Below are 22,930 nucleotides of genomic sequence, written 5' to 3'. Positions count from 1 at the left end.
GTGGACCAGCAACAAAATCTCTAGAGATGGGGAGTGAGGAAGGAGAAAAAAATAGTGATTTGGGATTTAAGAAGGAAAATAAGAAGGTAGAAGCGACTGACAAAAAGTGATTGAAAGAACTGCTACTTTTGTGTGCTTTCTTCAACTAGCAACGTGGCTTCAGGAGGAACACTCCGTCTTGCACCTATCCATCAAGGTAAAACAAATCTAATTTAATTTTCGGTTTTAGTGTGTATCAATAGTCTATAAAGTATTTATTAGCAGTGTATCAAGTGTATACTAGTAGTTCAAGTGTATCAAAGGTATCAAGTGTATTAAGTGTATATTAGGAATATTAGGTGTATCGGATATATATTAATAATGTATCAAGTGTATTAAGGTAGGGTTGATCCGCCCCATTCGAGTCGAGGATTCTCCGGTTTGATTAGGGATGGGGTCAAATCAGGGAATTTATTTGGGACCGAGGACGGGGACAGTATCCCCACCCTGACCCCGATCCCAATTAATCCTCGACCCCAAATTTACATATATATTTTTATAAATATATATATATATAAATTTTATAAACTTATTATAAATATACATAAAAAGACCCAAAATGAAAAGGCCCAAATCCCTAAATCCCTAAACTTATTACTGCTACCGAAGAAAAATCCCTAAATCCCTCCACTCTCCAGCCTACTGCTCGACGTGCTCGTGCTCTGCCTCCATCCGCTCCACTGCTCCACCCTACTGAAGTTGAACTTTGAAGTTGAAAAATCCCAACCTCCGTTGAACTTTGAAGTCCCAGCGGCAGCCTCCGTTGAAGTCTGAAGATGGGACACGTTGAAAAGTCCCATCCCAGCCTCCGTTGAAAAATCCCAGCAGCCAGCCTCCGTTGAACTTTGAAGTCCCAGGCTCCAGCCTCCGTTGAGGACGGGACGCATTGAAAAATCCCTAAATTCAGCCTACTAAATCGAAATCCCAGCCTCCGTCCAGCCTTCGCGAGTCTGCGTCCGTCTATCCGGCGACGTTTCAGGTGAAGATCTGTGTTTGGCCATTTGATAACGAGTCTTTGTTTTTTTATATATTTTGACTGCTCTAACTTCTGTGTTGTTTTTCTTTTGAAAAAAAATAGATTTGTGCTATTTCGAGAGGCGAGATCTATTCGTTAAACTTGAACTTCAAAGTTCAATTAGTAAATAATATGTTTGAGAAATATGTTTGTGCATGTTTGATATTTGAATGTTTTGAATTTTAGGTTTGAATATGTTTGAAAAATATGTTTGTGTATATTTGATATTTCAATGTTTTGAATTTTAAGCTTGAATATGTTTGGAAAATATGTTTGTATATATTTGAAATTTGAATGCTTTCAATTTTGGGGTTGAACCGTTGAATGCTTTGAATATGTTTGAATGCTTTAAAAATGAAGTCCAAATCTGAAAAGGGGTTTTTAAATTAAATTTTTGGTACAATGTGGTCATCACCTTCTACAAATATCCAATTCCAAGTCAGATCCAATCCCAAATTTAACTCCATGCTCATCGAATGATGATAATTTGAATGTTGATAATTGTGTTGTTAGGAGATTAACATTATTTCGTGGTCTAGTTTTTTTTTTTGTGACATTATTTGTTTATTACATTTTAAATAGGAATGAATGCAACTAAGGATGGGATGATACCAAGAAAGGTGAAAGATTTGATTGTGAAGTCGTTGAAGAGAGAAGGACGAGTTTATTGAATTTTAAGTTGTATAATTATTTGAATGTATAAAACGTTTGCCTTTAATTGACTTCCTTATTCAAACTTTATTGAATTTTAAGTTGTAAAGTTATTTAATGGATTGGTTAGCTTTTAAATTGTCAATTGATTGTCAATTAATTGTCAATTGTGTTTATTTCATAGAATAGTCTATTGTTTTTTGTTCATTTGTTGTGCATTAGACAAGTTTTAAATAAAATCACTTGAATTAAAAAACGAGGAATTCGATAAACTTATTTAATGAATTTTTTGTGGACTAATCAAATTTTAATTAAAAAAAGAATCCTCGCAGGAAACGAGGAATGGGGCCCAGCCCGTTGCCAACCCTATATTAAGGGTATAAATGTAAGTGTATCGAGGGTACATCAGTAGTGTATCATGTGTATCGAGTGTATTAGGCTGTATTAGGTGTATCAGGTGTATCCGTAATTTTTTGACATTTCATGGGTTGGACTTGTTTTTTACCATTTTTGTAAAGGTAATAAGTTTGGACAATTGACCTAATTTTTAAAACTTAATTTGTCATCATCCTATCTTTTCTATATTTAATATTCCAAACCTCCATTATCTAGATTTCCAAATAAAAATAAAAGTAAAACAAAAATCAAATCTCCCCTTAATTTATAGTATAGAAACCAAATAGAAGTCTTGAGGAGTATAATTCAAGTATCAACTTAAACTCAAATGTTAGATTTCTACATCCACGTATTATCAAATATATATAGTATTAAATTTCCGTCGAAATGTTGATATTTTTATCGATATTTTTACGTTTCCATAGATTCAACATCGATATGAGAGGTGAATCAATATTCTCATTATATCGTATAAGATCCTACGAAACATGACAAATAATTATCAAAATAACATTAATATAAATTAATATAAATAATAGATATATTAACTTTTAAAAATCATAAAACATTTATTTACTAATTTAATTTTTTTTATATAATTTTTTCAGAAATATCCATGAAAATCAATATGTTTCAATCGAAATTTCCCTAAAATTATCCATATTTTCAACCCCATTGAAAATTAAAAGTAACTCGAGGGATAAGATTTGTCATTATCAACAGAAAAGAGAGAGAGAGAAAATACAAAACAATGAAGATTCCGATCATCTTAGGAAGTGCTTTTGGTTTGGCCCCCACACGATAAGCTTCAAACTCCTCGATCTCTTCATTTACGGACGCTCGTCGTTCGTTGTATCAATGCAACGGCAATCTTCCTTTGCTGCTTCAATCGGTTGCTCCAATTTACCAACCACGCTCTTTTAAGTATTCCACTCTGTTCCCTTTTTCCTATTTGATTTCGAGAAGTTATCAGAATTTGGCATCGACTTTTTGTTCGCAATTTCTTCATTTCATTCGTTTGTTTAATAAATTTTCAATCTACACGAGAATTAGCAATGGATTTTTGTTGCTTTGAATTTTATCATTCGATGGGGGGGGGCACAATGAAAAATCTAATGCTCCTTGTTATATTTTTTTAGTTTTTGAAAATTAACCCTATAAATGTGACATATACCTCTAGATTTCTTGTTTGGCCATATTTTCAAAAAATAAGTCAAATTTTAAAATTAAAAAAAAAAGTTTTTAAAATTTTATTTTTGTTTTTTAAAATTCAGGAAGATGCTAATCATGACAAGAAAATGCGAGAAAATAAACTTAATTTTCAAAAACCAAAAATTAAAATCGAAATGATTTTCAAACTGAGTCTTATAATAAGTGGTAGTTAAAAAAGTAACCCTTCTGGTTGTATTGTCCATGAGTTCGTTTAATTTAATAAGTTTTTCTTTCTCGTGCTTTAGGAATATCTTTATCAGTTCGATAATTATTGTTTTGGGTTTTTTTTTATTAAATTTATTGGGGTTGCTGTCATGAAGAAAGCGGCTTTTTGAAAAGGAATAAGAAGTTTTTTCAGTATAATTTTAGGATTTTGAAAATGCTTTGGATTGAATTCTATTCTTTGCTTACTGCTGGTAAAAATTGAAAACCGTTTTTCTTTTTTTCTCTTGAGATTTTATTATTATTATCCCATGATGTCGATTGCTTTTATTATTGAACACGGATTTTATGAATGTAATGTTGAATTTGCGTTAATATAAATGTAGATTTCTTAACATATCCATTTGTTTGGTTCTTCTTTATGATTAACGTCGTGGTTGAGTTGTTCTTGGCATTGTTCTTAAAGAATTACCTTCTGGAGGTAGCTTCTGAGGTCAAACTGGAAAGAAACTCTTAATTCTGTTGTAGCAAAAATTGTCAGAAGATTTGGTTTTGCATATACAACTTAGTTTTCACCATCCCTGGATTAGGATTTTTTTGCTTGCAGCACCCCGATCACATGGCATATACACTTTTTCGAATATCTTTACAACCTCTATCTTTCGCTGTAATGATATGATGCTGCACGAATGCAACAATCTCTACACTCTTATCTAAAAAATGCAACAATCTCTACACCGTTGGACATTTGTGATACTTGTATAGAAATATGTGATACTACATTATAAATATGTGTTAGATTCATGTTTCAAGAAGTACAGAGGATATCCATCCAATCTTCAACGGATCTGTCGTGAGAGATGTGTTGTACGTGTACCTAGTACAGTATGTACAACATATATGTTCTGCTTCTGACAGGCCAAGTCAACTGGTTGTGTATTATCAAGCAAGTGAAGTTGACTTTAAATCATCTTATTTGATTGGTGAAGGTGATACTTCTAATATGCCATATCGGACAGCGTGAGGAGGAAAAAATGAACTATATAATCAATGAAATTCCAAAAAAATCGGTGATTCATGTGGTAGCTTGTGTTAGCATCTTGGTGGCGAGGGCTTCGGATGCTTAGAGATACTTTCTGGAGTCCTATTTTAAAGATCCTAAGGTTTTTATAATTCTATAATTTAAAACTTCTGTTTTCTTTTACAACTGGTCTTATGGTAGGCGAAACCTCGCCAGGGATTAGCAAAATCTCAGTTTTCAAAAAAGAGAATATAAGGCAAAAGTTTTGTAGCTTTTGTTTCAGTTTAGCTTAGTATTTGTATCCTTGTATTGTTTTTACTAAAATTTAGATGTGATGTTGTTAAACTATGTCATATTTACTAAGTTAAATTCTGCACATCCATCTAAACTTAGTATTTGATGTCCTTGTATTGTTCTTATTAGTTTTATAATACTTCTTCTTTGTAATTGTGTCTGATTTATTTTGAACTTTGAGAATACTTCAGTCATCTATCTTTCTTGCCCTTCTGATACTGGTTAGGATAGTAGTTTGTTTTTGGCTGATACTTTGTAGTGCACCTTTGTTGAATGGCCAAGATTGTTGACTTTTTATCAAAGGAGTGCAATCGAGCTCTAAATTGGGACTCCTTGATTGATGTCTAATACTAGACAATACACACGAGTGGTATATGCTTTATTTTTGGAGATCACAGCGGATCTGAATTCCTCTACACTGCAATACACCTAGGTTTTGAAGAACTATCTGTTATCGCGGTCAACCATTTCGTTACTTGTATGATTTAGAATGTAGAAAATTCTTGGAATTTTGTTCCAAAAGTTTTTGACTAATAGATTTTCTGTCCATTTGACAAAGGGAGAGCTTGTTTTGTTCTGAAGCTGTAGAAATCCTTATAGGAAATTTTAACTTTCTTCGCATTCTCATGGTTTGATTGGTTGATTGATTTCAGGATCCATACTTGAACAATGTCTTTGGAAATTTATAGGAATCTACTCTAGAATGCTACTGTGGAGTGCCAGCAAAACTAAGAATGTCTCAGACAGAAAAAAATCCATTCAGGCTATTCTACAACTGTCCAAAGGAGATATCTCAAGTAAGCATATACAAAGTTGATATATAATACTCTCTACTTAGTTTGCCTCCGCTCCTTTGTATTTATATTCTGAACACTGCCAGCAATGTGGTTTCTTTCATTGGGCTGATGAACCCGAACCATGTGATGATAGACATGTCAATGAACTAGACTTGATCCGCAACGTGTGTCTTCGTCTAACAGAAAGATTTGACGAAATCGAAGAGGAACACGAGGATGAGAAAGCAGAGTGGGAAAGGGAAAAGGCTGAGTTAACATTGAAACTATCAACTCTGCAGATTCAGCTTGATGATATTCATAATAGAATAAGGATGTCGAATGAGTCGTTTTCAATGCCTCCTTTTGATTCACTTTCCATTAGGGACGAGAACGACGACACATTAGTTGTATATACTTTGTAATGAGACCATTGTAAATTATATCAAGTTGTGTGAGAGATCATGTAAAAAAAATTTAAGCTATCTATTTTCGGTGTGACTTTGTTTGGTAACTATTTTGTTACTTGCTTTCGTAGAAAAATGAAAATATCGAAATTCTATATGAAAATGTCATTTAGATTGACTTTTTTTTCCCTTCACTTGATGTCTATTGTCTATTCCACCTAACCTATAATTAGGGGTGAACGAGGGAGGATTCTTTTGTGGGTTAGATATCAAATTGACTTTGATTTTTCTTCAATGACATTGAATTTGGCTTTTAGGAAGACTAATTCAACCGAGTTATTCAGTTCAACAAAATCAACTAGCTAAATATTGTTCAAAGGGAATCGATTTGGTTTGGTTAGATTTGCTGGTTATTTTCAAACTTTTCAATTTTCAACATCAAAATAGGATTTCAATCACAAAGCAGAATTGTAATTGTTCTTCAACTAGAAAATTAAAAATTGCTAAAATCAAGTTTCACATGTTAAAAATTATAAAACGAATTTAATCATTCAAAATCAATTTAATATGTAGTTTAAGGTTTTAAACACTCGTGAACTTTGTACTTTCTTTAAAAAATATCTTTATTGTTTTTCATAAATTATAATATTATCATATTGCTGTAGATCAAACTTTTCAAATTTATTTTAGGATAAAATCCATTTAGAATTCAAACAAAAATTGAGAACTTAAATGGTGAACTGTGATCTAGAATAAAAATTTAGATTGTTACATCATTTTAGGTCATTGTCACATTATTCCAAGTCTCATTTTTCATTTGAAAATTCTAAAGGAATTCTATAGTTTTAAAGGTAGAAATTTTACCTAAGATTAAGGCCAATAGGGATACTTTTTTCCTAAGAATAGGGATGTTCTTTAAATAAAAGTAAGAGTCTGAGTTTTATATATATATATATATATTAGGCAAAAGCAAACAGTTTTGGGCAAAGGTGTTTGAAAATATCTGGTATCAGCCGACAGGTACTATTAAAAGAGTGGAATCTCACCACAAATTACAAAACAGAGTTGTGCACAAAGTTGGAACAGAGCTACTGCGCTAAAAGCCTTTATGATTGAACTTTTGAGTCAAACAATCAGTGAAACATTAACTGACTATGCAAAGCTTGCACAATGAAAGCTTTTTGGTTTTTTTCTTCGGCAACTTGCAAACTAAGGATTATGGTGCTGTGTGATTTCTAATGCAGAGGAATAGTGAGAGAGTTCTAACCATTTCTAGTGCTGGATAATGCTAATGGTATATCTCGGTACGGCCCCGGGTATCTCGTTCAGGTTCTTGTAGTTCCTCCGATCCTCTGCTCTGGTTTGGACACGGTCCTAGAGTAGACCTACAAGAATACTCGCACCGACATGAAGCAATGCCGAAGGTACTATGATCCTTAAGTTAGTACACAAAGTGTTCAGTTCAACTAAGCACAAAGATAATTGTTTATCCTTTGAAGCCGGTGATATGAGGCTATTTAATTATAAAGTTCATTCTCCAAGGATCGTTTGGGACATGTGTAATATCGACAGTACCGAGATTGGTGTGACATTTTAGACGTTGTAGACTCATTAAATGAACCTATAATGTCGGTCGATGTAGATTTTTCTTAATTTTTTCTCTATCTGACATCGTAGATGTGCACCTTTTTTATTTTGACCGACATCAAATGCATAATTTCTTCCAAGGCCCTCTCCACTTATGGTAAAGCCAAAGGAAGACCTTGGTTTGATGCTGCTAAAAATAGTGCCAGTTTCTATAGTCTTTGGAGGTTAAAAGTGAATAGTTGCAGCCATATTCATTTTTTGAAGGATATTTGGGTGGGAAACTCCACTTTGACTAACAGGTTTCCAGATTTGTTCAGTATTTCCATGAAGCAAGACACTAGTGTTGAAAACTGGTGGAATGTCAATGGTAAATGACTGGGATTTAGGCTTGAGCAACGATTAGGTGTAACCTCCTTCCTTTTATCACACAAAAAAGATTTTCAAAAAATCTTTAGAAAATAAATGTATATTACCACGTGGCATTGTTTCATTGGGTGCAGCTTGGACTGCACACAAGGCCACCGAAGGAAGCATTTGGTGCAAAGATTATTATAAGATTATAATAACCACATCTTATTATAGTAAATACTATTTCAAGACCCCCAATTAGTTATAGTAAATACTATTTCAAAACCTTTTTACTATCTTATATTCATCATTTTTTTATTCTTTGTTATAGTCTCAAACTAAAATAATTTACACCTCAAACACATACTATTATAATCCAAACTAAAATAATCTATACTCTAAACACAAGCTATTAAAATTCAACTATAATAACCTAAGAATATAATAACTCATTTCTTGCCCCAAATAACCCTAAATATTTTTCTTAAGGCTTCAAAAAAGGCTTGTTTGACTAGAGATTACAAATTGGATCAAGTTGGTGGATCAGATTGATGTTATTCAGCTTGGAGAGGGGAAGGGTGAAGCTGTTTGGACCCATTGATAAGTTTGGTTTGTTTACTTCAAAGTTAGCTCGAAGTTCGTTGGTCGATCTCCATTGATCTTAAAATTATTAAAATAACTTTTGTCATATTTAAAATCACTTAAAAACAATTCTTTATTCATAAAAAAATAATTTAATATTTAATTTCACTTTTAAATACAGTTTTCATATAGTTAAATTGGTTTTGAATGATTAAATGCATATTTGTGTTGTGGGTGTCCAGTCCACTTGTTGCACAAGTAAGACTTTATTTTAAACTTGTGTTTTGTAAGCTCAATTTGGGCTAATTTTTTGCATTGACCCATCTTGTAAGTCCTAGGTTTTCTTTTATGTGAGATGAGGATGGTCTAAGGGAATGAGAGTGAAAAAAGAGACCAAAAATCAAAGAGAATGGCAACAGTTTGGTTTTTCAGTGACAACTTTCATAAAATTGTCAGTTGTTGGAGTTTGAACTGGGTTGGATCGTTGTTTAGAGCTCTTTTTTGTCCGCAATCGCTACCGAACAGAATCTGTAAAACTGGATGATTTTCATTCTTTTTATCTCTCAAGTGTTCATCTCTTATGTATGAAAGTATTGGTAGATAGTGAATATTTCTATGACTGATTTGGATTCTTTTTCTCTCAATTTTATCATAATAAGAGAAGTTGGTAAGGGTGGTCCCCTCACAAGTCCCATGGTTTATACTCTTCACATCGAAGGGGTTTTTCACATATAATTCTTGTGTGCTCTTTGTTTTTTGTCTTCCAAATTTTTGTGGTTTATTGTTGTCCATTGTTTGTTAATTGCTTAGTGATTATTTGATGATTTATTTATGGTGTTTTGGAGAACAATAATTTGGTTGAGTGTTATGGAGGAGATCGTAGTAGGTTGTTATTATATTGTTTTGGTCCTATCAATTTGATAGTAATTTTAAATGTGATAAAAGTGAATGAGATTTATTCTTAAATTACATTAAATTACTTTAAATTCTTTTGTAATTATAGTTTGTCTGATTCAAATGAATAGGAAATCACTCATAAAGCTATTTTGTTTGTCCTTTGTTAGAGGGTTTCCTCTTCCAACCTTTGGTTTTCTTTTATAGCATTTTGTTTACAAAAAACTATGACATACCTTTTTATTGTTCAAAACCAACCTATCCAACACTAACTTCATGCTGCAAAATATTTGTTAGCTATTATCTTAACTAAAACGAGTTTAGCTCAACGATAATTGGTATGATTGTCTTCCTTTGAGGTCAAAAGTTCAATCTCTTATCCATGTATTTTGCTCTTATACGAAAAAAAAAAACAAAATTATTTTAACAACCACACTAATTCAAAATTGTAATTTGCATATGCTCCATAAAAATGTGGGTAAGTTGAGAATTTGCTTGAGATTTTTTTCGACTAGAATTCTTTGTAAAGGTTAGAGTATGAAACTCTCTAAATTGACATGATTTTCACATAAATAATAGGATGGAGATGAAGATAATAAATTAGTCTCGTTTTTACTATATATCGGATACTTATCGATAACATGATTTGGAAGTATCACTCAAGTGCGGATAGGAAATACTTCTCATTTACATGAGACTAAATATTTATGTTTTTAGAATATATTATAAAAAAAAACATCAACTAACTACTATTCTGATAGTTGGATATTAGTGTCCTTCTTGTAATTTAGAACTTATAATGTAAATTCTATAAATAAATAAAAAAAGAAAAAAGATGTTTTTAAATATAGAAAAATAAATCAATTTATTTATAAATACAGCAAAATATCACTGTCTATCGAATAATGATATTTTGTTATATTTGAAAATACTTTCGGCAATTTTGCAATTTAAAACAATTAAAAAAAAAAACCAATAATCAAATGAGTGCAAATTGTCTTTCTGAATATTTTTTTTTAATGAAAATAAACAATCTACCAAATAATCTAACGGAACAAAAGTGAGGAAACAGGCTAACTATCGTACACCACGAAGCTCGGAATTGCGGAGAAACTAAAACCCTCGCAAAGCCCAACACAGTTACTGTTAGCATCCGCACAACAACCACAGCGAGAAGACGATGGCTTGGCGCTCTGGATCGGTTTCTCGGACGCTAATGTCCACGGTCCGCTCTTCATCTTCTCGGGTATCTTCATCGGTTCCTCAACTCCGACCGCCGCCGCTCACTGCTCCTCGCCGCCTGCCGGGCCGCCATTTCTCTGCTGCTTCCAGGTTCCCTTCCTCAAAAACCCCCTATTATTGCTCTGTTGTGTTGCGAAATTGAAAATGCTAGCCATGAGTGTTTTCAGTTTGTGCCTAGTTGTTCCCTTACCTTTTTTCGTGGTTGATTTATACTTAATTATGCTTGACAAAGTTTTTGCAGATTTGGAATCTCGAGAAAGTTTTGTTGTTCTGTATTTTAATTAGCTGATAAGAAATTGGAGAATTATCAGAGCAAATATATATTAGATATATGGATGGTTCTTGATTATAGATATGTTGGCCTGCTTTCTTTCGGTTATATGTTGATCTTAAATCACCAATAGACCCAAAAACTCAAGCTGATGGGAGATGGTAAATTTAATATAATATCTAACACTCTCTCTCACTTGTGGGCTTGAAATATTAAGAAGACCCAACAAGTGGAAATGAATATTAATTGGGGGGAAACAATAATGCGGGGTTTGAACACAAGACCTCTCTAGACTGTCTGCTCTGATACCATCTTAAATCACCAATTGACTTGAAAACTTAAGCTGATGGGTGATGGTAAATTTAATATAATATCTAATAGTAGAAAGTAGATGAAAAGGAAGTGGCCTCTTCTATTCTATTTTCCTCCACTATGACCACGAAATATGTTATTGACTGAAACTAGTTGGCGTATTGTTAGGAAAACATACCTTCCACATATCTCCACGATTTTATGATATTGTCCACTTTAAACATACCGTCCATAGCTTTGCTTCTAGTTTCACTAAAATGTGGTGATAATTGTAATCACTTATATATTCATGTTATTCCTTGTCTAGTCAATGACTCAATGTGAAACTTTGCTCAAATTTCCAACACAATTTCTAGATAAAAGCAAACTGGCATTAAAATCGTAAATGTGGAAAGTTATTTTAGGTAACATTTTAAGTTTGTTACTTGAACCTTTTAAGACTGTCTTGTCCTTAAACTTTTGCTCTAGTATTTGATGCAATTCTGAAATTTAAAAGTTGTCTTATGAGTCTTTGTTAAACACTATTTTAAAAATTTTAAACCGGTTAGACACAACATCAAAAGTTCAAAACTAATTAGATTAGTTACAACACATCAAACCTATTACTTATTAGACACACCATTATGTTCTTCTTGGCTGTATTCCATATTGAGTTCTTTCTTTCTTGGTCACATATGATATATCTCTTTCCAATTTATTCCTATGAAGAAAATATAATTTCCCTTTTCTCTAGGTAAAATTAACAATGGGAATTTTTGGGTTATCCGTTTGATATTATATGTAATTCTGTGTTTCTTCTTTCGTTTACCGTTTTTTTTTTCATACTCTAGGAGCTTGGGAGAATTGGGATGCGTGCAATCATTTTTGCCAATTTACAGCATGACAGCAGCTTCCTGCCTGACATCCCACCTCACTGTTAATGTTAGAGCTTTTTGCGAGCTGTCTCATGGTACCTTCTGCCGTACTTGTCAAGATCGCTAGTGGTCGCTTTGTGAGTCTTGCTTGTTCTAGGACACGCTATATGCACAATACAGTAGATTTTCTCTCTTATTGTTGTTACTTGTCAGCGGCCTAGATCCTAGGGATGCATTTCAATATTTGAGTTTGCATGGAGAATAGTTTCTGTTTATGGATTGGAAGGTAAAAGTAGTCAAGAACACTAAGTGTTGGTGATTATCTTCTCTCACACATAGCATTTGAATTTGGTTGATAAGATCTAAGAAGAATTTGGGATTGAATTGATGAGTGGGAGTGGGGAAGATGGATAGTGCTCAAGCCTCAAGGGCATTCACTCGTCCTGAGCTGGAGATTGATACAATATTGTAGGGGCTTTTCTTTTTTGTCCTCTTGTGCTTTTGATTTTGAATAATACATTGGATCCTAGTATTTCCCAACTTATATGGAGACTGGGAACCAGGAAATCTAGCAGCTTGATCCTTGATGGCGATTGGCAGAAAAGGTGCAATGCTGGTGTTAATTTATAGTCAAATTCAAATAGTATTTTTTGCCATCATAATTTCGAGAATATGAACACAATGATTCAAGCGATGGAAATGGTATGAAAATTTTGGGACCACTTAGAGTGTGTCCTTTTTTTTTTTTTGGTTTTGCCCGGGGGGGTGTGCTCAAAGTTGTTTCCATCATCTTAAACTCCTTGAATCAATTTTGCCACACGTTATCTATTTGCTGTGACTTTCTCAACTTTAATATTTGGGGTCAGACTCGTAAAAATATTTTATAATCATGATAGTTGCAAGTAAAATTGGAAACCTAAGATCATTTAAAGAAATTGTAGGACTCCCACAACTCTAATAGAGTCTAGAAGTTTCTTGCATTTTTATATTTTTGTCTCTTCTCTGTTCAGACAAAATAGTGAGCATGTCATGCTTATTTTGAGTACTTATAACCAAACATTATGTGTAAAATTTTTCTCCTTCAAGCTGATAAATCACGACATCACGTTAGGTGTTAGGTGTCTGTTTCATGGGTTCAATCAATATCGTTGGCTTGTATTTTAGCAGAGAAACACTTACAAGATAAAGAGATGATTTAGTTTGTTAACTTTTTAATTGCTTCTCATAGCTGCGGTGTCCCTTTCAGGTACTTAAATTTGAATGGGATTAAACACAGCCATGTGCGGCAATATGCGGGTGCAGGGGACTCGTGAAGAGTTGATACTTCTGGAGCTTATGCTTTGGAAATAGGATAAAAATGTTCTTTATTTTATTATTGGTCAGAACAGGGATTAAAACAACTAGATATTTGTACCATCGAGCTGTTGTTTCTCTTTCATTGTTACTCACTATGTCTGTCATTGATTTACTATTAAAAGGAAATTTGTTTGCCGAAGTCTCGATCAAATAGCCATCGAGCATTGGATCGATACTAAAATTTGAATTTGCAGAGGTTGCACTAAAAACTTGTTAATTTGCAGAGGTTGAACAGGTTGCAAGGAAACTTTGGTCTCAGTAGCTTTCCTAGCTTTTGGATCCGCCGACACCAACCTTTGGACACGTGACTATGTGAGTATTATTGATGTTTGTTGAATTCCAAATTGGAAACTTTTCTTTTTCTTCTTTTTCGATGGGAAACAAAACTTCTATTAACAAAGGGCCCTACAAATAGGGCAGATAAAATATCCTCTACCAAGCCAATGAGATTAAGGAAAATTCTCCTAATTGGCAAAGATTTGCATCAAATCACCATTACAAAGTTCCATAGATAACGGACACCAAGCAGATGAGAAAAATAACTAGTTCCTAAAAAATTTCATGACTACACTTAACCCCTTGAAATTCTTGAATTTCTCTGAAAACCTAGAGCAATTGTCTGCATTAGTCTAGATGGTTCTCTGATGCCCATTGATACAAATCCCCATCACGCTATATGGAGAATACACCAACCTATATCCAAAATTTGGAGAAACTTATTCTAGCATAAGACTGCAAAGGAGCAGTGAATAAAGAGATGGGACTAATCCTCCTCATCCTTCACCAACTATGAGAATAACATGTAGGAGGCGTTATGGAGCAAGAAGTTGGTTATTATAGTCATAGATTATTATAATTGGATTATAATAGTTTGTGTTTGTAGTGTAGAATATTTTAGTTTGGGTTAAAATAGTATATGTTTGAGGTGTAAACTATTAGTTTTAGAAGAAAATTGTAAACATTGTGGCAAAAGAATAAAGAAAAATGATGAATATTAAATAGTAAAATCTGTAGCAAATGAGGGTTTTGAAATAATAATTGGGAAATACAAAATAATATTTACTATAGTAAGAGGTGATTATTATAGTTTTAGGATAGTCCTTATCCTAAACACACTCGTAGTGAGTTAGGCAACCTCTTTTATCTCTACAAGTGCTAAACCTTTATTAACAAAGACCCAAAGAAAAAAATTTCACCCTTTTAGGAATCCTAAACTTCCAAATGAGACAGCTACCAAACTGCAAGCTTACAACAAACCCACAAGTGCTGTAAAACTTTACCTTTTTATGCAGCCTCTTTTAAACTCTACAAGTGCTGTCTGTGATCTGTCAAGTATAAACCGGCTGCATGGTCATTATCCATCGAGAACTTGTTAGATAGAAATGGATTGGGGTAGTATTGTAGAGTTAGGACACTGATTAAACAGACGGTATCAAAAGGTGAATGAGATTGCTCGAATGAAATCTCATTCTCTGAAGTAAACATTAGTTTAGTTCGACTAAGTGGGTCTTCTTGTGGATGGAAATATGAGATCGTACGTGAGTTTTAGTTGAGAGAGAGGATTCTCTTATGGATTCCTTTACTGTTACAGGGAAGTGGTAACTTGTCGCTTTGAGAGGTCATTCTGTCAAGGGCCAAAGGGCAATTGAATAAGTGGCTTTTTAATGCTTCTCCCACTGTACTTACACAGAGTCTACCATTATATGTCTTGAGAAAGAGAATAGTTTAGCTAAAACAATAGTGCAGTGTGGTTGTTTGGTAGACCATTTAGATTATGTTTAAAATTTTTACATTTGGTGATTATGTGTTTATCTCATATACATCTTTAAATTTTTTTTGGATTCCATGATTAAAAGTGTTAAGATAGTATTTTATGTATTAAATTTGTATAATTATGAATTATATGATATTATAAAATAATAATTATAGAAAAAAAATGTTGGTAATGTAAAATGCATTCATAAATTAATTAATAATAGTTATACTTCAATCTAGTATTTAGTGGGTAACTATAAGTTATAACTAATTTTATGTTTTATATATATATATCATATCAAACACATTTTGAACAATGGATTAAATTTCGATCGGATTATTTTGACTCTATTTGGTAACCATTTAGTTTTTGGTTTTGGTATTTTAAAATTAAGTCTATTTCATCCATATTTCTTACAATGATTTGCATCTTTATTAAGTGCAATGGTTGAATTCTTAGTCAAATTTTAAAAACAAAAACAACTTTTTGAAAACTACTTTCGCTTGGTTTTTTAAACTATTGGCGTAAAGTAGATAACAAATAAAGAAATTTAGATGTGAAGGTAGTATCTATAAACTTAATTTTTAAAAACAAAAACAAAAATAAAATGATTACCAAACGAGACTTTTATTTTTAGCTTTATGATTTTAGATTATCTATCAAGCAAGTCATTTCTTCTTGTTGTCTAATGTGAAGCGTATATTAGGTTAAGAATATTAAATGGGCAGACATATTTAGCAAGAAAAAGACAACTTAGTTGCTTCACTGATCAGCAAAGAATTCTTAATTAAGAAAAAGGGAACTGATGAAAGATGTCAAAGTAAAATCTGAACTTGGACATGTAATGGCGGCAGATTATTCAGTGTTGATAGTTATAAAGAGGGTTTGGGATATTGAATTACTTAATATAGTTAGTGATTATTATAATTTGTGAGTTATAATAATATGTATTTGGGGGTAAACTATCTTAGTCTGGGTCATAATAATCGATATTTGAGGTGCAAACTATTTTAGTGTGGTTGGAAAGTGAGAGTGAGTAAAAAGTAGTAAATGATATAACAAAAACAATTTTGAAATAGTATTTACTATACTTGATTGTAGGTTATAAATAGTTGTAAACATCACTATTATATTTAAAGTCACAGAGATCAAAAGATATGATAAATCACTCTAGCAACGAGTTGGTGCTCCATCCACTCTTATATGAAATGTGTCATAAGGTTGTAAAGTGAAATTAGTGGGTTAGATACCAAATCCAATCAAATCATTGACAAGACAATCATTTGGATGTGTGATAGAATTGGTAACTGTTGAATTTAGTAGCTTTTTGGCTTGCGGTGTTTCCTTTTGATGATGCCTATTTTTCACCAATAATTCTATTTTGAGCAAGGAGGAAGCACCCACATGAAGAAGCCTATTTACACACTTCCTTATTAAGAAAAACCAAATGGCATTTTAAACCCCCTTGGTTTTTTGGGGGTTTTTTTTTTTTTTCCATTTTTTTTCTATTATTCAGTATCTATGTGTGAGCCAATTTTCATCCCCAACAAAAGATCAAATCAAAAAAGCACTAAGAAATACCACCACCACCTCCACTCCTCAGTTGTCTAGGTTGTCACTAGCATCATTACTATGCTGCTGCTCTTGCATATGACGTTTGTGAAGCCCATCTCATTCAAATGGGTTATTATTATTATTTAACTTGGATGCATTTGGAGTTATACCCATTTTTTTAACTTATTCAATTGTCTAACCTTTGTTTGTCGTATGACAAACTCTTCTTTCTTTTCATTAAATATCTTTTATCTCTTTTTGTCATATAATTGAAATGAATTACAAAAGGAATAGATCAAGATAGCAACCAATTTTGCTCTATTTTTTAGCACAAAGTTACCATTTTTTTTCCTTCCCTTTTCTCTCTCTCTCTTTTTTGTGTTAATCCACATCTTTAATCTTTAAATGGGATAAAAGAAAGAATCTAAATTGATAACCGTTTTTAAAAAATTAGTTGTACTTTTTTTCCTTTGGTTTTGGTTTGGTTTATTATATAAATGAATGGCTTTTAAGAATAGTTTCTTACAAGTTGTCTATATTTAGATATGTTAGACACTTTATAAGATTTTAGGACATGTTGGACAAAATCATTAAATTTCAAAACTTTGTAATTTAAACGCAATAATTTTTACTAAGATATTTATCTTATGAAAACGAATATATTTGAGGTAAGGCTTGGATTCGATGTAATTTGCATTGAATTAGCTCAGTAACGAAGTAGTGATTTAAAATTGATTGAAAAGGCAACTTAGCCACTCTTTCTCAAGCTCAAAGATTGTTCATATCTCTTATAATTTTTTAGATTCTTTATGAGAACTTTGATATAATTATATTTAGGGAAAAAATACAATTAAAAAAAATCCATTCTTCTTGCGTACTGAAATGCAAGCTCAAAAGGAAAACTTGACGTCGGGAGTGGAGTTGTTTAGTTTTGAAAGTTAAGTTTGAAGAGTTGTTTAGAAACTAATAAGTCATGAAATCGATATTCTTACAGTCATAATAGAGTCCAAAAACGACTTGCATCAAATAGGAAGTGAAGTTATTCTAATTCCTATTCCTTAAACTTAGATGCCCCAAAATGATATGGATGTGTTAACTTGGTGGGTAAGAATGAAAAATGGCAGGCAACTGAAACATATTCAAAGATCATGATTTGACCATTGTTGTCATATTATTTGGTATTGTCAACTGTATAGGTGTGTCACTCCAAAAACGAGAGTTCTATCTAAAAAGTTTCAATGCCAACTTTGGAGAGAATAAGGCCAAGGGAAAAAAAAGTAAGCAAAGCAACAAACTTTAATTACATAATCCAATGTCTCCTCAAGACCAAGCCTGACTAAGTGGGGCAAAAACCAAATAGAAACCAGACAAAAAAGGCCAATTTTTAAGGCCAACAAAACAAAGATATATCCAAATTCACTCTCTAAGATCTCTCCTCATTCTCATACCCATACCCAAACTCCCTACTTTTCTCAAGGAAAGTGATTGAAGATAATGAAGAAACAGCAGAATTAACAGATTCCCAAAAGCCAGATGAATCAAGTTCCACCAAAATCAATAGAAATGAATCAATAGCAAATGAAAATCTTGCAAAAGGGTGGCTGAATCTGAGCTTGGGTGGGAATTTGCAGCTCTCAAATGGCATAGATTCTGATTCTCAGCCATTGATGAACAAGCCAAACAATTCAACTGCAAAAATGTTTTCTTGTAACTTTTGTATGAGGAAATTTTATAGCTCACAAGCATTGGGAGGCCACCAAAATGCTCACAAAAGGGAGAGAGGAGCAGCAAGAAGATACCAGTTCCAAAGAATAATGGCCATGATGGGTTTGCCACCATTAATGAATAATGCTGCTAATTTAATGGTTAGATCTTTGTGTGTTAAGCCTCATTCCCTTCTTCTGCAGAGGCCAAATAGAGAACCCCATAGCCATGGAGGATCTGCTGCTACAGTTGCAAGGTTCGACAATGCCGGCGCCAGCACGGCCGTCCCTTGTAGTTTGGAGGATGAATTGATGGACTTAACTTGGCCAGGGAGTTTCCGGTTGAACACACAACAGCAAACAGAGCCACCGATGAAACTAGATTTGAATTTAAAGCTTTAGGCCCCGTTTGGTAACTATTTGGTTTTTAGTTTTTGGTTTTTAAAAAACTAAGCTTATTTCTTCTCAATTTTTTATCATGGTTTTATCTTTTAAGTAAAAGAGTTGAATTCTTAGTCACTCTAAAAACGAAAAACAAGTCTTTAATTTTTAAAATTCGGTTTCGCTTTTGAAAATATCAGTAGAAAGTGGATAACAAAGTAAGAAATTTAGAAGTGGAATGAGTGTTTATAGATTTGATTTTCAAAAACTGAAAATCAAAAACCAAATGGTTACTAAACGGGGCCTTAATAATTGGGAGTTTCGATTTCTAATTCGAGTTTGGAAGTGGGGTTTCTTTTCTTATGTGCTATTTTGATCTATTGTGGAATGAAATGGCCATGGATGAATCTCAATGGTGGCATGGAAATGGAGACAACAAAATATGCAAATACTATAGGAGTACTCAGTACAGCCATAGCTCTTTTTTCTTCTCAAATTCTGTTGTGGTAGGCGATATGAAAACAATGGATGATAATCACTTTTTTTTAGTAGAGGGAGATTTTTAGTTCAAATATCCGAGGCAAAATGTGGAAAAATATTAAAATATATAACACATATGATTTGATGTATAAGCATAGTTTAACTCGTTTAACATTAAAATATAATAATCTTCTTACTCATAGTTTTAAGTAAATGTAAACGTAGCTGTCAATATGAATTGTTCAACTACTATATAGTACGTGTTAGTGATCCAGAGATCTATGGTTTGAATCCTTTTACCCCTATTGTACTCGAAGGAAAAAATGAACATAGTTCAATAAACAAGTGTCTTGGCTTTCTAAAAGGTCAAAGTTTGAATATTCATTTTTGTATTGTGATGTAAAATATAATATATGATTTAGCTTCCACACACCTTGACGAAATTTATAGGACAACCCACCTAACCTTAAACATTTGAGCGTCAAATAAACTCGTAATACATTTAAATTTTAGGTAAGCAGTTATCATGAATTGAATTTATTTCTTCTTTCTAAGTCATTTATCAAACTCACGATGTCAAAGAAACGCGTAATATATTTAAATTTTAGGTTAACCCATGATGCTTTTTTAAATCTTGGCTCTAATTTCACCCTCCAATTTGTAAAGTACAAAGCAATATACATGTCTCTCTTTTATTTCAAATTATCTCCCTTTTGTTTAGATGTAGTAATTATTAAGTGTGATTTACGAACTGGTTCCATTTTCAAATGATCTGTTTGGATTGACTTAAGAAAAAGGTATTTTTGAAAAATTCATTTTTATTTAAACACGTATGACTAAATTGTTGAAAATACACTTCAAAAGTTATTTTGAGTGGTTGTCAAACACTCCAATTTCTTCCAAAATGACTTATTTTTTAAATTAGACGACAATGCATCCTAAACATACCATAAATCTTCTTGAAAAAAAAGGATGTTTTCAAATATAAGAAAATAAACAAAAACATGTTACAAATATAACAAAATTTCACTGTCTATCTACGATAGACTACTATCTGTGTCTATCTAGATCTTTCACGATCTATCATAAATAAACTATGATGTTTTACTATTATTTGTAAATATTTTCAACAGTTTTATTATTTAAAATAATTATCCTGATTCCCACTCTATGGCATTTTCACTATAAAAAGAAATCCAATACCACAAAAGATTGTTCATGAAAAAATCACTAATTAATCTAAAAATGTTTGTAAATTCCAAATTTTTTTTAGTTAAACATCATGTAGTGAGAATTTGACATCTAACATTTTAGTAAAAAAAAAAATATATAATGCTCTAACTAGTTAAATTATACTCATGTTAGCTAAAAATATAACTTTTAACGACATTTTCATCATCTTGCACTGTTTTTTGTTTTGAAACTGACATATAATTCTTTATACTTAATTGGTTTAACAACTTCAATTAAAAAGAATATCGTTTTTTCCAAAAAGAAAAGCGAATATATTTATTCTAGCCACTTTCTTGTTTTAAGAAATAAAATTAAATACCCTTAAATTTACCCATAATTGTTAATTTCTATTTTTTTTTAAATAAAAAAAAGGGTTGGCATTATTTAACCAAACTTTTAGGGTAGTCAATGAACTTGTATATGGAAATTAGAATGGAAAATAGATTCTGCTAATTCCCAAGATTGCAGTGCCTAGGCGTATGGAAGATTTCCACCCTATTAAGCCTCTGTAATGTGTACAAGATCATATCTAAACTCATTGTAAATCGACCCAAAAGCGTTCTGATTCAATTATTTCACCCTCACAATTAGCATTGTCCTAGTGCATCAGATATATGATAAAACGATCATCGACGGAGAAGCGATGTTGGAATGAAATTAGACATGAGAAAGGTGTATGACCAAGTAGAATGGAGCTAAGTGATGGATAAATTGGGATTTTCAAATAGGTAGATCAACTTTGTTACAGATTGTGTAGAATTGGTATCTTTCTCAACTTCGATTAATAGAACTTTGACACAATAGCTTTACTCCACATCTTCCTCTTCGAGAGAGACCCTTCATCTCTTTATTAATTTCAACCATGTACAAAAGGCTTATCAGCAACCCTTAACATATATGATCCTATTACTCACTTGTTTTATATGCAAATGACAACTTATTGGTTTCTAAGGCTACCCACAAGGATTGCAAAACGATTAAAGCCATTCTTCAAGATTATGCAACATCTAGGCAAGTGACATATTGCGACAAGTAAATGTTATTTATGGTTGGTAAAAATATATGTGAGGAAATGAGGACATTTATAACTGACGAGCTTCAAGTATTGCATACGTCTACCGCCAAGTACTTGAAATAAATGTGAGATCTTTAAAGCTATCCAGGAGAGGCTCTAGAAGGTCAGGTCATATAAGGTTGGAAGGAGAAACTCCATGTGGGAGGTAAGGAGATTTTCATATAAAAGTTGTTGCACAAGCCATTCCAACTTATACAATGACTTCTTTTCAACTCATTGTTAGTTTGTGTCATGATTTAAATGCGACTTGTGCTAACTTTTGGTGGGATGCAAATTAAGAAACTAGAAAGATTCACTGACAGAACTGAAATTACTCGTGCATAAAAAAAAGCCAAGGCCAAGGCCTTGACTTTAGAAATTTAAGTTTGTTCGCCCAAATATTAGGTAAGCAAAGCTAGAGATCATTAAAGAATCCTGACAATCTCTTGTAAATGGCCCTTCAAGAGAGATTTGCACAGCGAGAACTATCTCACATCACAAGTTGGAAACGACCCTTCGTATGCTTGGCAGAGCATTCTTTGGGAACGTGATTTGTTTAAGAAAGATTGTCATTTCAGAGTATGGAATGACTTAAGCGTCAACTTTAAGAACAAACCATGACTCTTTCGAGAGGGTAACAATAAACCTTGCCATGTTTCAGGCAGTATAAAAGATAGAACTGTATTATATTTAATGGAATGTTAAGGAAAGTAGAATGAGGAGAAAATTAAGGCAGGGTTCCTAGAAGAAGAAGCCAAGATTATTCCTTCCATTCCTCATAATAGGTTAAGGGAAGATGTGATAAAGAGATTTTTTTTTTCTTTTTTCTTTCTTTCCCCAATAATGAATGCTTACAAACTTGGAATGGAAGTCATGATGGATAAACAAGCTTAATCTTTCTTACCCTCGAACTGAGCAAAGATGCGGCTAGAATTCGTCCTAGTGTACCAAAGTTCCTCCAAAAAAAAAAAAAAATTTGTTATTGGCACCTCTCCAAGGATACTCTTCCAACTTGAGCAAGTTCAATTCAAAGGGAAGTTGACTTGACATTGGATCTCTTGATAGTGTAACTGGCATAAAAAAAAAAAGAAAAAAGATATGGTATCGTTTATTTTCTTTTAATATATATTCTTACTTAAAAATAAGAAAGATTAGTAGCACCGATCTTTCCACTTTAGTCCACTCCTAGCTAATCTTTACATCTAGGAGTCCTTTCCACTTCACTAGGAACTCTTTCAAATCTATACACATGTTCCCAGCTCGACGGGTTGTTTCGACTAATATTCCTTTTACGAAATGTTCTTCATTGTGACCAGAAGACGTGAAACTACAAAAGTATTCTTCATTGTGACC

General features: G+C 32.6%; 2 protein-coding genes and 2 long non-coding RNA genes across 6 annotated transcripts; all 4 read left to right on the top strand.

Annotated features, from left to right (window-relative positions):
- The first annotated feature begins 570 nt into the window (after window positions 1-570).
- Window positions 571-1,850, top strand: LOC120078528 (uncharacterized). The gene is made up of 2 exons (XR_005482032.2): window positions 571-1,018; window positions 1,637-1,850. It is a non-coding gene; the product is annotated as an uncharacterized LOC120078528 (long non-coding RNA).
- Window positions 1,851-2,803: 953 nt separating this feature from the next.
- Window positions 2,804-5,811, top strand: LOC120078527 (uncharacterized). 3 transcript variants are annotated; one of them, XR_005482031.2, is made up of 4 exons: window positions 2,804-3,025; window positions 4,465-4,638; window positions 5,444-5,587; window positions 5,671-5,811. It is a non-coding gene; the product is annotated as an uncharacterized LOC120078527 (long non-coding RNA). The 3 variants fall into 3 exon arrangements; XR_005482029.2 differs by lacking the exon at window positions 4,465-4,638 and having other exon boundaries at window positions 2,811-3,025; XR_005482030.2 differs by lacking the exon at window positions 2,804-3,025 and having other exon boundaries at window positions 3,038-4,638.
- Window positions 5,812-10,448: 4,637 nt separating this feature from the next.
- On the top strand, window positions 10,449-13,555 carry LOC120078240 (uncharacterized). The gene is made up of 3 exons (XM_039032463.2): window positions 10,449-10,713; window positions 12,037-12,197; window positions 13,307-13,555. Exons 1-2 carry the CDS (start codon window positions 10,562-10,564, stop codon window positions 12,185-12,187), a joined length of 303 nt encoding a protein of 100 aa, XP_038888391.1. The 5' UTR covers window positions 10,449-10,561; the 3' UTR covers window positions 12,188-12,197; window positions 13,307-13,555.
- A 4,288-nt stretch (window positions 13,556-17,843) lies between these two features.
- Window positions 17,844-19,506, top strand: LOC150036170 (zinc finger protein 7-like). The gene is made up of 2 exons (XM_090313584.1): window positions 17,844-17,850; window positions 18,155-19,506. The coding sequence occupies exons 1-2, from the start codon at window positions 17,844-17,846 to the stop codon at window positions 18,829-18,831; spliced, it is 684 nt and encodes a 227-aa protein (XP_090169710.1). The 3' UTR covers window positions 18,832-19,506.
- Window positions 19,507-22,930: the final 3,424 nt, after the last annotated feature.

Source organism: Benincasa hispida, chromosome 5 (genome assembly GCF_027475165.1).
Source record: "Benincasa hispida cultivar pf3 chromosome 5, pf3_genome.v1.1, whole genome shotgun sequence".
Lineage (NCBI taxonomy): Eukaryota > Viridiplantae > Streptophyta > Magnoliopsida > Cucurbitales > Cucurbitaceae > Benincasa > Benincasa hispida.
This window is presented reverse-complemented; position numbering and strand designations above follow the sequence as displayed.

Coding starts and splice junctions, on each gene's coding strand:
- LOC120078240 (XM_039032463.2), top strand. CDS start 10,562: ATGGCTTGGCGCTCTGGATCGGTTTCTCGGACGCTAATGTCCACGGTC. Junction 10,714..12,036: donor CATTTCTCTGCTGCTTCCAG/GTTCCCTTCCTC, acceptor TTCATACTCTAG/GAGCTTGGGAGAATTGGGAT.